General features: G+C 42.8%; 3 protein-coding genes across 3 annotated transcripts; 1 reads left to right on the forward strand and 2 right to left on the reverse strand.

The window, feature by feature from the left end:
* Window positions 1-848: 848 nt before the first annotated feature.
* On the reverse strand, window positions 849-4,332 carry mrps26 (mitochondrial ribosomal protein S26). Its single transcript, XM_048228144.1, has 4 exons — window positions 3,949-4,332; window positions 3,653-3,799; window positions 3,133-3,256; window positions 849-1,220 (listed from the first exon to the last, which is right to left on the reverse strand). Exons 1-4 carry the CDS (start codon window positions 4,167-4,169, stop codon window positions 1,089-1,091), a joined length of 624 nt encoding a protein of 207 aa, XP_048084101.1. The 5' UTR covers window positions 4,170-4,332; the 3' UTR covers window positions 849-1,088.
* Window positions 4,333-6,359: 2,027 nt separating this feature from the next.
* Window positions 6,360-9,340, reverse strand: si:dkey-33c12.3 (uncharacterized protein LOC335380 homolog). Its single transcript, XM_048228316.1, has 3 exons — window positions 8,324-9,340; window positions 6,665-6,789; window positions 6,360-6,420 (listed from the first exon to the last, which is right to left on the reverse strand). The coding sequence occupies exons 1-3, from the start codon at window positions 9,338-9,340 to the stop codon at window positions 6,360-6,362; spliced, it is 1,203 nt and encodes a 400-aa protein (XP_048084273.1).
* Window positions 9,341-10,143: 803 nt separating this feature from the next.
* On the forward strand, window positions 10,144-14,887 carry LOC125284111 (polycomb group RING finger protein 1-like). Its single transcript, XM_048227872.1, has 9 exons — window positions 10,144-10,869; window positions 11,677-11,782; window positions 12,163-12,315; window positions 12,515-12,586; window positions 13,126-13,231; window positions 13,366-13,411; window positions 13,536-13,619; window positions 13,997-14,077; window positions 14,677-14,887. Exons 1-9 carry the CDS (start codon window positions 10,783-10,785, stop codon window positions 14,725-14,727), a joined length of 786 nt encoding a protein of 261 aa, XP_048083829.1. The 5' UTR covers window positions 10,144-10,782; the 3' UTR covers window positions 14,728-14,887.
* Window positions 14,888-15,791: the final 904 nt, after the last annotated feature.

Genomic DNA, 15,791 nt, shown 5'->3' on the forward strand with positions numbered 1-15,791 from the left:
TGCACAAATAGGCTGACACCAGACATAATTTCACTGCATTTCTTACTTCCAGTAACTATATGCATGTGACAATAAACTTCCTTGTATCCTTGTCTATATCATGCATACTATTCACTCAATTACTGTTCCATCTATTCCATACCAAAATAAAATACAATTGTCTTTTGCCTTCCTCGATTTTATCGACATCTCCATGTTCTGTATAATGTAACCTGGCCATACCCATACGAACCTTTGGCAAATTTGGAATTTGCTCTGCAGGTCTGTCTGGCCAAGCTTGGCCATTGAAGCCCATTTCCAATGTCCCTAAAACACGGTCACACAAATACAATCGCAAATCCGGCATGGAGGTGTATTTCTTTAACTGAGTAAACAATTGCATATAAAAACCTTCGTTTACAACGTTGCTGCACTTCTGACGATTTGGTAAGAGTTTTATGCACCAATTTAAGTTTAATTTCACTGCTAGTTACGCCCCTGCTGGAAGTCGTAAGTCAAAGAACATTGTCCAGACGACCCACTCTCAATTCCAACTGAGAAGGTCTGCGAGCTAACCAGCCCAGGTATAATGTGGAAAAGCTTGACATTACATTTATACATTGAAAAGTTACTGGCTTGGGTATCCCATCCTAAATGTAAATTTGGTAAAAATGCAACTGATCATAAACAGTTGTTGGTATCCATAGTGACAACATACATCCTAAGAAGAATGCAAAGTTTGCTGATTGTAAATGAGCTGTTAGTAGTTTTTCATGTACCCGCATTAAACACATATAAAACTGATCAACAATTTTACACAGAAATAGCATGTCGTGCTTTTGTGAAGCAGAAGACTCACCAAATCACACCCAGCTGAACAAACTGTTTAATAACACATTAAATGCTAACAACACATAAGGCATTTAATAAAATAACACTACACATGGACCCAAAAGAGACAGGGTGAAATGAATACAATTCACTGAGATTCAACACCTGCAAGACATTGCTTGTATGGATGTGTGCAACAGATGGCAGGAAATGTTTTCCTTTTCTCCCTGTTGTCATTGTCTTTCTCAGTCTAGTGGGTTTTTAGTTGCTGTTGCTGTTCACTGCATAACAGTTTGCTTCACCACACGTCCTTCCTTATCAATTGCAAAATTGTAGTTTTGGGGGTTATCCAGTGCATCCTCGATCCTCTGGTCCAGATTCTCCAAGGTAATGAAGGTCTTTGCCTCCTCCTGTAAAAAAGAGGAGGGGGAAGAGGGTGAATGGCAGCGTAGTTGCTAAGGAGCTGGGGTAGTGGGAGGGGGAAGAGGGTGAATGGTAGCGTTGCTAAGGAGCTGGGCTAGCATGCAGTAGCCTGGAAAGTTGTGGGTTCATTTTCCAGCTTCCACCATTGTGCCCTTGGGCAAGGCACTTGTGCCACGTTCCATTTCCAAAGTAGGTCTGGGGAGAATGGCCCTTCTAATATAACTAACATATGTAAGTCGCTTTGGATAAAAGCGTCTACTAAATGAATAAATGTAAATTTAAGTGCGAGTCTATGGGGTTCTCATCTGTCTTTTTGTCTATCCTTCCTCCCTCCAGTCTTAGCCCCTCCTTCTAATTAATTTTGTGAAGGAATGATAGGAGGGTGGTGTCTCCCATTCCTCCATCCTCCTATCGTTCCTTCACAAAATTAATTAGAAGGAGGGGCTAAGACTGGAGGGAGGGAGGATAGACAAAAAGACAGATGAGAAAACCCCTGTGTGTCTGTGGGGAAGCGCAATGTTAAGATGATCCAGTTGAACCACCATGCATATCTTGGAAACCAAGCCTAATTTTGTGACCCTAAATTTTGTTTCCATTCTTCTCCATTTTGAACCAGTAGTTCATCTCAGCCGCTCAAGTATTAGTGCTGCATCATATCACTAAATAACTAAGATTAGTCATTATTATTTCATATTTTAGATGTTGCATAACAGCTGTTATGTACTTACAGAATAAAAACAGTGTAGTGGCCGTTTGTTAACAAAATAAAATTAAACTTAAATCAAACGACAACTTCTGGCACCCTGGGCAGGTAATGTACGCAGGCAAGAAATAAAATCAATTCCAGGCTGGATTCGGGTTTTTGGCTGGTTTATTTAGTTCCAGCTGCAGCAAACAATACACAGCATCTCACGCTGGTAAAAAACCATGTGCCCACCACCCAGGTGCATACAGGCCTCCTGCTACTTCCTACCTATATTCACCTTTACCTGTGCCCACTACTGCCCCCAGGTGTCTAAACCAAATATTTTAGTAAACTAACCAAAAATAAAGACTACACATATAAATCAAAACAATTAACTAAACAAATAATGAGCAAAAGAATATCACCAAAATATATATTACTAATGTGAGCAAAATCATAATAAACAAATTAACTAACAAATTTACCACTACTAAAAGCAAACTAATGTAGCTCCAACAAACAGATATGGGCTCCATTGTAATGTTCAAAGTTTTGTTTACCTCCTTGTAAATGATATAGAATTATCATTATTGCTACTGTTTTATGTTATTGGCCAAAAAGCGTGTGATTAAACAGATATTCACTATAGATACGTTAAATGTAATAGTCTCCCAGAGCATTTCTCCCTGAGGGGATTTCTTTAACATCTGGTTAACACAATATTCGGTAGCTTCTTTGTCAGGTGGATCAACTTGTCCCTGATGTGGACCAAGTTGAGCCAATAGACCACTTTTTTTTTTTATAGGTATATTTTTGGGCTCTTTAGCTTTTATCAGACAGAACAGTGAATAGGGGACCGCAAAGGAGTGGGTTTGGGAAATTACCTCAGATTCAGACTCCAGGTTTCAATGATCACGGAGTTTGTTTTACAGTATGAGATGGTGATGCTAGTCATGTGGAAATGGCAATTTGATGAAAGCTCTGGTCCAGTGCTTGAAACCAGTATGCTTCGGTGCCTCAGTGTCAAACTTTTCCATCCCTACATATTCCCTTTACTATAGGTAGACTTAGGCTTACTTAGACTTAGGCCTGAGTATCCACACATCACAATGCTTTTCATAAATCTGCACTGCTAACACATCAAATACAGACAAATCCACAAACTATGAATAATATTAGTTCACATAATATTAGTTGACATTTTGCAATCTTACCTGTAGTCTCAATATCTCGCTCTCCTTTTCCTTGACAAGCTCATCAAGTTCTCGCTGCCGTTCTAGAACCACCTCCATCTGCATCCGTTGTGACTCCTCCTGTTCCTGCTGTACCCGTACCTCCCTGTAGGCATAGCATGAGACATCATTTGTACGTTCGATATACTGTTTGCAGGCAATCGGTATGTGGGTTTATATTGTGACATGCACGTTTTTCTAGCAAAATTGCCAGAGGGATAACACAATACATATCTCCAGCTGCTTTAACATAGTGCAGTTGGCTGGAGAAGTTGGCTGTTTTTTTACAACAAAGGTACTGCTCTGCCAGGAGGCAGCTCTTGGCCACCAAGAGTGACAATAGATATTATAGACATCAAATATTAAATTCGTTCAAGACAGATGAGCCTACAGAACTATATAAATATGGATATCCACATGTCAAGGATTTGTTAAATGTGTGGGACGTACTGCATGTCCATGTGTGTATGGTGTCGGTGTGAATAATTCTTTCAATGCTCACCTTATTTTACGCAGCCGGTCATTCTCTTGGTTGTTCCACTCCATGAGTGCTCGGTGCTCCTCAGCCTCCTGTTTCGCTCTCTCTTCAGCTAGAGAGCCCGTCTCCTCGTCATAGCGCCTCCTCAGCATTTCTTCTTTAAACTGCATTCTACACATAGACAATCGTAATGTGCTTGTTATTTTTCGGCACATTCAAAATGTACAACGCCTACATGCATGTACAACAACTTTTTTTCGAGAATAGCTTTAAGATGATCAACTTGACCTTCCATAAAATACACACTGACATCTCCTTACCGCAGTGCCCTCATGATGAGATTGTACTCAATGAACCGTTCCTTCAAAATAACCATTTCGACTGGGTCCACAGGCGGAGGATACTTGATTCTCCCGACTTTTGACTTTGCCTTTGGGTCATTACGTGATTTTCTACCTCTGACTGTCTCCACAAGAACAGCACGGGGAGCAAGAATGCAGGCAACTGGAGCCCGTGCAGTCCTACCGAGAGCTTGGAACATGTTGTCGGTGCAGCCAAAGATGTATATACACTGTATTACACACGTTTGTACTCAATTTACGTACATAACTTAGGAATAATAGAATTCATCGCAGCAAAATAAGTTAAGCCATCCACCAAAGGGTCGCCATGTTTCATGCACTATGAACCCGGAAGATGATGTATTACTTTTTCGCGTATCGTGTGCGATTGTGTACACTGTTGCCTCTGGACAGCTCATTACTGCCATCTACGGACTGAAACTGTGAAACTCATTCCTAAACGTGCCCAAAGAAAGTCATACCTAAACTTGTCTGCCAAAAGATCATCGGTTTGCGCATCACAGGTATGAGGGCTTTGCCACTAGCTTATGTCTCCTAGTGGATACTGTCAGAGGCTGGAGGCTTTTACCACTTCCTTAACGTTCTGTATGTGTATGTGATAGGCCTTGACTGCCTGCTGACTGTGCGTATTTTAGTATATTGGTGAATTATGTCTGGGTGAGGCGGATCTCAGAGTGGTGCACTACAGGGCATAATGCAGTATTGCTACAATGCTTGTCAAATTAGGTCAAATACACTCACAATACTCACTAATACTCTCACTTACAATAATCGTCTCATTTCACTCTCTCTCTCTCTCACACACACACACACACACACATAAATAAATAAATACAGACATAAATTGTTATGTTTCCTTTTATTCAGGTACTTGTGAACACAGATTCTAAGTACCAGTCAGATTTTTACTAATGGCCATTACCAGGCTGAATGGTTTGTTTCTCTAATCTATCTTGATTTGAAAAAGGTCTCCTAAACAGAAGAGCACACAGAAACAAAAGCTCAGACAAGCGGACAGACACTGTCCTACAGTTTTTACTGAGGCACCACATGATTCTCTTCCTCAATGGATTCTCAAATTGCTCAGTTCTCCTCATCACCACTTTAGGATATGCACTTTTCAAGAAAAGTTGGTCCAAATTGTGTTGTTTTATTAACGCACCAAATTATTCAGATTATTCATTAAATGTTTTTATTCCTTGTTTTCATTTATTTTAATGTTTCCAGATCCAAACCAGATCGTTTTATTTTTTTGTGTATGCATTCAAATTGAGTCAATTTTGGCTAAAGAAAACAGATTAATAAAATAGTTACCGAAACACAATTGAAGCTGACAGTACGAGAATGTTACCACTGAGGAGGAAAAGAAAAGTATACATTATCAAAGCGCTGTAAGCTACACAATGGAAATCAGTTAAACTACCACAAACATCCACTGGCTCACTGACTACCGTTTCAGAGCCAGGGATAAAGGCAGCGTCCACTGAGTAGAGTTCAATTAGCCCATGCACTGGAGGCCCAATCTAATTCGAATGGTTCAGTCCACCTCACAAACAATTGGTTAAGAGTTTGCCAAATGGGTGGATGTAGAGTTTCAATTGGATTTTGATCCATGTGCGAGGAATATTGCTAAAACCACAATGGACAGAACTCTGCTCAGAGGAGGCAGCAGGGGGGGGGGAACTAACGCAGTGCAGCTCACGCCACAACCTCTCCTACGACGGCCATCTTGAGTTGAGTGTGGAGAAGAAGGGGGACTGTTACGATGGAACTCTTGTGGGGCACAAGGGCTCGAGAATCTTCAGATTGATGACTGGATTGAGAGTGTAGGGTTTCGGGGGATTTGACAGTTTAGGGCATTGGGGTGAAACGGTATGAGTTTCAATGGGAATGGGAGTTAAAAGAGAGTTAGTATGAAGATGATTTGGTATCAGGTTTAAGGTTAAAGGTAGGGAAGATGAGGGAAGCATAAAAGGTTTTATTAGGGGCCATGGTTTTGGGTGGGGAGAAATGAAGGCTAGTAGAGGTTAAGCAGGTTTAAAGGATAGGTCAGTATTTCAGGTTGGTTGAAGGGTAAGTACTTCAAACACTTGGGACTGAGTGTAAATGTCCCAGGGCCTAATAGCATAGGATAGAGAAGTTAAGGGGAAAGGGTTAAGGGTTAGTTGGTGGGGAAAGCTTAAAGGATTTGCAAAAGGTTTAGGTTGAAGGGTGTGGGAAGAGTAAGGGTCACATATTAAGGTAGGGAGTTTACAAGGTTTTAAGGGGTGGAATGTTCATGTTAAATTGACTTAGTGAAGAGAATGAGTTTGAGTGAGGATTGTTTCAAGTGGAAGGAGCTACGAGTGAAAGTTGTGATGGTTGGATTTTTAAGCAAGAGCCGGAAGGGCAGAGAAGGTCAGTCGAATCTCCTCTCCTTCCAGAAGTTTCCTGTGTGGACAAACAAGGAAATAAACACAGGAAATGACAATTTGTGGATTGCTCCTCACTGTTAATTCACATTTTCAAAATTGCAAATTGCAACATTAAACTCCACAGCTGAAAAATTCATAGTATGGTCGATTAATATCACAGTGGCTATTGAACAATGTATAATGTTGCAAGTAATATGCAGAGAAAGTCTTTTGCATAGATTTGAACACTGAATTTGTGTTTGTTCTGCGTTATGATGTACCTGTATGCAGCAATCTCGATGTCCAGAGCCATCTTCACATTCAGGAGGTCCTGGTATTCCCGCAGGTACCGTGACATCTCCTCTTTCGCATCACCAATGTCTCGCTCCAAATCTATTATCCTCCCCTGAAACCACAGCCACAAAACAGGAGACTGCTTCACAAATCAACAGAAAATGTTTGCATTACAAACACAAGGTCACACTCTACAAAGCATTTTACCCCTGAAACACAGCATGTAAAACAATCCCACTAGAACAAGGTGCATATTGTGCAGGCAGTAAAAGTTCAGAGAGAAAATGAGAACTGGGAAGCTAAAGTGTGGAGTCATGCTGCATCCAGTTGTGGTGCTTAGAACAGTCAGAGCAATGACCAGATGAAGTGTGACTGCAGGATGCTCAGGTAAAGGGAATGATAGCTATAGATCTGTAACCTATATAGCAAATACATGCATGCAGAATTCAACTGCAATATCTGTAAATAATAACCATAAATATGAATGTAAAAGTATTTTGATCCATATAGGCATGCAAGAAGAACAAGGTCAATCGACAGCAGATTAAATTGGCTGCATTTCAGCAGAGGTGCCGGGATATTTTTGAGCAGTGCAGAGGTTATGAGCATGAGAGATTCTATTTATGGTTGAAGCCCAGACTATTTTAGACAAAGGATGTTTGAAAATAGTTTGTCCTGCTTTCTCGGGACAAAAAAGATGCCTCATCACTTGCTGAAATATAAAAAGGACTCCTACATATGCACATACTAACACTTTGCTGTTTTATGCACAATCGTTCCCCTTCTCTTACCATATATATTATCAGAATTGATATGACAGTAATTGTGTAATGATATATATTTATTACATATGTATGACAGTGACAGAGAAATGAGTGCTGCCTGAATTGTCAGTTTAGATAGACTATTTCAGAGGACTGAGAGCAGAACATGATTCAACAATTCTGCAGCAACAATGCAGAGAGGAGTTGCAAATCAGAATTAATCTGGCATAATTCTATATCCTTCTATATTCTATACCCTTATGTTTCCCAGAGTTAGAATGAGGGTAAATTAGGGTAATGTTGAAGGATTCAAATAAATCAGCATTTTCTTTGTTCTGTGTCCTTCCATGTATGGCATGACACTGTTCCTGAGTATATCTCTGTGTGCCTCTTTTCTGCCTATTCTAAATGTCCAGTATATCCTTGATTAGGGTAGTCTGGTGATTTTGCTGACTCAGTGAAGTCAACGCAAGCAGGGCCCAATAATTAACACCCTCTCTCGTCAAGGATATTTAAACCCAGACTGTTGTCTAGTCCAGCCTTGTCTAGTTAGAGATGTGGGTGAAACCATGGTGTCTTCCTATTGCGTACCCCATTGTCAAGAATAAAATCTTGTTACATGTTTGAAAACAATCCTTCTGACTCCTGTGTACTATACTACTGTGTCAGTATCCTTCATCCCTCTTGTAACATCCAAATCTATCCCCTGCATACGCTTTGTTGCAGTCATTCATAGCGTCGCACACTGCCCCCTCCATATCCTTCACCATGTCAATTCTCCAGCACTTAGGCATGGATTGACACAAAGTCACATGACCTCTTAAAGTCACATGGCCATTACCATGGTTACCCTTGTCCGCATCACCGAGTCATGGTGTTTACCTGGTACTTGGCGACCTCCTTGCCCTGCTCATCCTCCAGCTCGGCGAGTTGCGAGTTGAGGGAGTCGATGGCGCTGCGCAGCACCTCCAGTTCAGCTGAGCGTGCCTGCAGCTGCTGCCGGTACTCTGCGGTCTCGGCCCGCACCGAGCGCACCGCCTCCTCGTTCCGCTGCACCACCTCCGCCGCCGCCGCCATCTTCCCCCGGAACCACTCCTCGGCCGCTGCCGTGTTCCGGCTGGCCAGGCGCTCGTACTGGCCCCGGATCTCCCGCAGCGCCCCGGAGAGGTCGGCGCCGCCCACTGGCGCCCGGACCGCGTCCCGCCCGGCCGCCAGCGCCTGCAGCTCGGCCCTCAGCCCGGCCTCCTCCTCGGTGAACACCTTCTTCAAGAACCCCGCCTCCATCACCAGGGAGACCAGGCTGGCCTCTGCGTCACAGTTGCCCAGTGCAGCCCTGCCGGCCTCCTCGCGGGCCCTCCGGAGTGTCTCCTCAGCCCGGGCTCTCCTCTCGGCCTCCTCCTCCCAGCGCTCCCGGAGCCTCGCCAGCTCTTCCCGTGCGCGCTCCCTCTGCGCCTCCACGCGTGACTTCTCCAGGGCCTCCTCCTCCACCTGGGCCCGCAGTGCCCGCGCCTCCTCCTCGTACAGCCGTGGCACACGTGAGGGGTCGCCAAGGCCGCGCCGCAGGGCCTCCAGTTGGCCTAGGAGGGCCCGGTTGTGCTGCTCCAACTCCCGCACACGCTCGATGTAGCAGGCGAATCGGTTGTTGAGGTCCACCAGCTGCTCGCGCTCCTGGGACCGCGTGTCCCGGAGCTCGCCGCTCAGAACGCTGGCCTGTACCAGGTCGCAGCGTTCTGGTGGCACACTCCGCTCGCAGCGCGGGGCCCCTCTCCTCTGGAGCGCAGAGGAGAAGGAGGAGTGTGAGGGCCGGTGGAGCCGGGAGGAGGAGGAGGAGACGCGAGGCGAGGAGTCGTCCCTCAAGCGCCGGGAAAGAGAAGGAGGAAGAAACAGGTTGTAGCTCATGATGAAAGGATGGTTCTGTTGGTTAGTTTTTTTTTTGTTTGTTTGTTTTTTGTTCTTTGGCTGATGAAGATGATGATTTTTGGGTTGTTTTTGTTTTAAGTCCCCCTTGTTCTGCACACCATCGGTGATGATGAACGGGCCGTTTGCACTGCACCAGTTCGGAAATACTGCAGAGCCTTGCCTTATATACTCTCTCTCTCTCTCTCTTTTGTGTTCTCACACACACACACACACACACACACGCACACACACATACACGCACGCACACACACACACACACACACACACACACACACACACACACACACACACACACACTCGATTACATAGGGGCCGCATCAGCTTCTGATCAACCAATAGCATGGCTCTGCAATGAGGTAAGGGCTGGGTTGGTCTTGTGTCTAGGGAACAGAAGATACAAAGGACAGTGAAGTGGTAGGGCTCAATTTCTTACAGAAATGTAAGCCATACTTCCACAGAGGAGGTCTATAATTTGTTTGAGTAAAGTGCAAATAAGAGGTCCAATACAAATTCTAAATACAGCAGAGATATTGTTATACTTTTGAGTGTCTTGGTAAATGTATGTGGACTCTGTAATTACAGTGTATTTAACATAGCACAACATTTTACTCTGGTAAAAAGAGGGAGAGGACATTCAAAACTGATATTTAATTTCATACACAGTCCCAAGACACTCAGAGAGGAGGGGAGAAGGAGCAATAGAGGAGAGAGATATAAAGGAGAGAGAGGGTGGATAGAGAGGTGAATACCTGCAATTGCTGATTATGCATGAGGAAATCTGTCTAGTTCTTACCTGTGTAAGGATTTTGTAGTCTCTCTGTTTCAATGTGAGAGTGGACCACACGAATTGAATAGCCATCTATTCAGGAGCAAAAGGACAACGAGTTATTTGTAGCCTATCACTTTACTCATGTCATTATCATACTCATTCTCATATTTAAACAGATAGATGCTCGGACACCTTTCTTACATTGTCTCTTTGTAAATATACTGATTTTTATTGCCCAAAATGGAACGCCGGAAATTGCCTATTCATGTCATTGCAATTAAAATAGAGGCATGTGTAGAAGTAGGCAGTAGAATCTATGTACAATATTTGGATAGCGTCATCTATCTTTGCATTCTGTGTGCAACAGTGTTGCTTTATCGTCGAACTGTCAGGGTGAAGATGTCTCATCACAGGAGTCCATGAAACCTTATTGATTGAGACTCAATAAAGCAGACTTAGTCATTTTCTCCCGTGGCCAATGACATTGCAAGTGTGTGTCTACGTGTATGAATGAGCAAGGAGAGCCGGAGAGGGAGATGTGGAGAGACCGCGATCCGCATGTGATAGCTTGGCTACTTTTCATCGTTTTGACAGTTATCGTAGGTTGTTATGACAACACGCTATTCTAATCCGGAAACGAGTTCAGCTAAAGATGGCGGTCCAGGAGCCGATGGCGTTACCGATGCGCCTGAGGAACCAGCTTCAATCGGTCTATGAACTTGACCCTTTAAGAAATGAGGTGAGTTTATCGTTTCAGACAGTATAACCGAAGAGGGTATGTTACAGAAATTGTAGTGAATGCCTCGTCGAACATTATCAGAGGGGGTAACTGGGACGGCAGTAAAGCGAAGCCACGGACAGCAGATCGGACTCGCGCGGAGGTGCCGAGGGTGTGTAGGACATCGCACGTCCCCCCAATGCGATCGAGGAAAAGAACCACTGGAACGGACCCTTATAATATGTTTCATAGCACAAATCTGTTGTCTTTACATGAAATAAGAAATATTTACATGTTAACGAAAGTATTCGACCGTTTATATGTGGCATTTATTGTTTTTAGACCCTCGCTAACCCTAAACTGACACACGAGCCTCTCGCGCGGGTGCTGCCCTCTCCTTGATCGAAGACACGGGGCTTGTGAAAGTAGATGTCGACACTCAACTTTCGGCGAAAACTCGAACAGAACTTCAAACCAGACTGTTTGATACGTATCGTTTCGACATTTATACGGACATGGATTTTATAACCCTAATTACTAGTGGCTTGTTCCGCTGAGGATCGGTCCAAGCTCGTGTATGCGATTGATTATGGCGTTCAATTGGGTTCACGTTATTATGGCTATTATTAGGCTAACTGTTGTTTAGCAAACCAATGTTGGCGGACTGGTCTGTGGTTTAAAGTAATGGGGAATATCAAAGGAAAGTAAACTTCTTTCAGTAAGTAACGTTAAGCATGCTTCACCCAAGCTGGCACACCATTCCGAGTCCGCAGCCACCCAAGCAAGCATATATCTCCTTAATGCTCTTTTCCCTTCTCCCTCTCACAGGAGGAGGTCAAAGTGAAGATAAAGGATTTAAATGAACACATCGTATGCTACCTGTGCGCGGGATATTTCATCGATGCTACCACAATCACAGAGTGCCTGCATACCTGTGAGTAAAGTGTTTTCCTCATTTGTTATTTGTCAGGTTTGTTGGTCCATGTGAAATACAAGCTCATCAATGTTACAGCATGAGGTCTACGTCGGAGTTCATTTAAAATAAACTAGCTTAATGTATTACTTTATATCTGTGCTAAATTAGGCTATAAATCAACATTGAAATACAGCCTACAGATGCTGAAGATCATTATTAGGAGATGGTTCTAGCTTTGGGTAAAGTCAATGCAAAACCTAGGCTATAACTTCAAGTATAGCTACTGCGTTCTGTTTCACTGTTTTGGTGCAAATGTGTCGAGATGAACAGTGTGCTCAGGGTGTTGATTCCTTTTTTCTGTCTACTCCCTCAATTCCCCCCACCCCCACCCTAATTAGTCTGTAAGAGCTGCATAGTGAAGTACCTACAGACCAGTAAGTATTGCCCCATGTGCAATATAAAAATCCACGAGACTCAGCCACTTCTCAACCTCAAACTGGACCGTGTGATGCAGGACATCGTTTACAAACTGGTCCCTGGACTACAGGAGAGTAAGTGAAGTGTGCACGTACAGAGATATACACTAAACAGCTCATAGCACTCAATATCTGGATACCGAATACATGCTATGAACATTTGAACTTATCACCACTGTCTATATTTCATGCTGATTCAGAAAGTGTGGCAAGAAGTTTTTTTTTTTTTTTTTTTTAAGTGTAATTTTTTATTTATTTTTTGCACATGGATTAGGTGAGGATAAGCGAATACAGGCCTTCTATCAGGCCCGAGGCTTGGATCGCTTCATCCACTCAACTAAAGGAGGTACGTCAGAAACACACTCAAGGCCCTATTTTAAATTAACTAAAGCTATTGTGCAGTGTGTGGGAGCAGCATTGCATCGGCCGATCCTTATTTTTGCTCCTAGGATTTTACTCATGGTATTAAATTGGCAAACTCATTTCCCACAATTATTGAATTACTTATTTTGCTCTTTGCCTAAATTTGCACTTTCTCCGTCACATAGGTAGACATTTAAATCAATGTCCATTCCTCTAAGACAATACAGTTAAATAGTCTGGATTTCCTATATGCATTTAAGATCATTTCTGAGTAATTGCATGGCAAGATCATCTTTCTTTGATAACTTGGTCTGTGTACTGGTCTGTGTAAAGTGTACTGCACTGCTAACCATACTGTAAAAATATTGTTTGTGTTTTCTTTTAATTAATTTATTTATTTTAAAAACCAATAGAGCATAAACAGACAACCAGACCCCCCCACACACACCAGAATGACCATAAAAAAAAAAAAAAAAAAAAGTCCACACTGGAAATAACATCACACTACAATTGTCTCTGCAGATGGCATTACTGATAACGGTGGCATGACACTGGGCAGCTTTGACCAATCAAAAGCCCACTTTTACAGATACGACGAGCAGGTGTCTCTGTGTCTTGAAAGGCGGAGGTAACCTTTCACCTTTGCTCTTCTTCCACTTATACTTGACATTTGTTTTTAAAACTTTGCAAAAATGTCTGCTCTTGCAACAGTGTTGGAAACTATTTGGTTTACTGATGTGTGTCTCTCCATTTCCCTTCTAGTTCCCTATCATTGGTTTCAAAAGACAAGATTAAGTTGGCACAGCAGGTAGAGCTTTCATCTCAGCAGCCTACAAATTAGTCCGCACGCCTCAGATAATTATTCTCTTTTGATGTTCAAGGATTGGGAGTATTTGTGTGAGGTATATCTTGTGTGTGTTGTGTTTGTGTAGAAGTTTGTGCGTTGTCCAGCGAGGACAGAAGTTCAGCACCTCAGGAGAGTCCTATGTCGGAGACTCAACCTGGAGAAACAGCAGGTCTGTGCACAGAAGGCTTTCTAGACCTCAAGATCAATTACATTTAAACTGCACATTTAGTCACAAATGATTAAGCAATTGTTAATGTGTGAAGGCAGCAATTTTGAGTGTTTGCAACACAGTCACATAACTTATTGTTATTAAAATGTCAGTACATGTTGGGGGTAAAATACTAGTTGAACAGACTAAAAAGAAATCTATGTTAAAATGACGTTATTAGAAAGAACTGTAAAAGGATTATTAACAAAGGGTTTCAGAGTGGATTTTTCCCAGATTTACAAGAGATCTCAGAGAGAGATGGGCATGATAGGAACTCAAGGACCCTTTAAAGTTTGGTGTGCAACAGCTCATGAAAGCCAATGTGTTGTTGTTTACAGGTGCAGATGTTATTTAATGACAAGTCTCTTCCTGATCACATGACCATGAGGCAACTCTGGCTCTCTCACTGGTTTGGCAAGGTACTGTGTGAGCACAGCTGGCATTGGCATTGACACACACACACAGTGAGAACAGTCTAAATGTCACATTCCTGGAAGCATTATAGACAGTAAAAACATGTAAGGTCAACAGAGCACGCCAGAGTGCACTAAGAAGTGTCATGCAAAGTTGTGCTAATGTTAGTGTTGATATGCAAATTGTGTTATCTAACGTGCCTTTTTTGCAAAGTAGTAAATCGGTATCATTACCCTGTCATCCACACAAGCTGAGAAGAAAGAGAACACTCACATCCAAGACTTGTTAAAACCTCACAGTCGTAAATTACCACATCTTCTGCGGGTTAAGCTGAAATAATTGAACTGGTCCCACTGAACTGAATCCTGTCCAAGATGTTCAGTGAAAACACTCATGGTCATAACTCACGACCAAAGCAAAAGCTGCTTTTCCAATCATGGCCACAGCCAGTACCACAATTCCTTTGCGACGAGACAGTCTAGCAGTCCCAACGCAGAAAATATTTCAGTCTGCAATCTTTCCAAGTCTTTTCAGCGTGAGCTAATACATTCAAAGTTACTGTGAACTAAGCTCTCATGTTCTCTTTTTTATCTCTCATTTCCAGCCTCAGCCATTGGTCCTCCAGTACGTCATCAGAGAGAAGAGAGGCAGATGAAGCCGGCGGATGACCTCCAGCATGTCCAGATACTCTCAGCTGGAAACTGTTTATAGGGCACACACATCTCTATTTTACTATTGTCACATACAGATGCCAATTTTTGTGCATTTTATTATGTATATTTTTAAGATAAAAATAAAAAAAAATGATCATGTAATATGACTGGCTTGCGTGGTGATCATCTGGTTGAGGGCCACATATTACCTTTTCCTACAGAGAAATGCAAGTAGAAACCATGTGTTACAGACAGCATGCGTTTAGGCCACGGCTGTACAGCTGAAAGCACTGTGGACACCGGCGTTGACATGAGTACGGCACACTGCTTTCGACATTTATTCCTCAAGATAACATTGTTCTTAATAGAACCTCGTGGCAGCGGAGTTAGAAAAACAAAGAATCAAGAAGCATTGAATGTAAAATAATTGGTATGTCAAGTTGATCTTATTTTTTCATTAGGGTATCATAATGTTAGATATAGAATGTGTTATGTAATCTAGTTTTTAGGAATCAGTCAACAAAGTCTCAGCCAGTCGGTACTCTGGTCAGAAATCTCAGAGAGCTTTGTTCATGATACCGGAGACCCACGTTGTGTTGCTAACAGACGCAGTCTGACGTTACAAAGAAAAGGTACACTTCTTATAGGACATGACTAAGCTTACATCTCCCCTCGTGGCATGACAGATATTTGGCCACATCAAAGTCCTTTTAGGCAAGTCCCTCCACTCGGTGGCCATATTGCAATGCTTTTTGGGCACTTATCGGGCATCTATTGTGGCAGACATGCGCATGGCTTCACGACACCAACCTTGCTCCAGCTGCGAGATCACAACAAATGATTGGCACGAGTTTTTCACAACACACCACATGAGGCACAATGGATTCACATGTCGACTTTTTTGCCGCAGAAGGGGTGGGATGTGTAGACTGGCGTTACAAACTAACTCCATGCATTGCTATGGAGGATTTTTTGAGTTCTGTGTCTCCTCGTTAGAAAGTCTAATCCACATCACAACTTTTCCAAACATTGTACACAACCTTTTGACCTTAACATACGATGGGGC

This window comes from Alosa alosa, chromosome 19, assembly GCF_017589495.1.
Source record: "Alosa alosa isolate M-15738 ecotype Scorff River chromosome 19, AALO_Geno_1.1, whole genome shotgun sequence".
Classification (NCBI taxonomy): Eukaryota; Metazoa; Chordata; class Actinopteri; order Clupeiformes; family Clupeidae; genus Alosa; species Alosa alosa.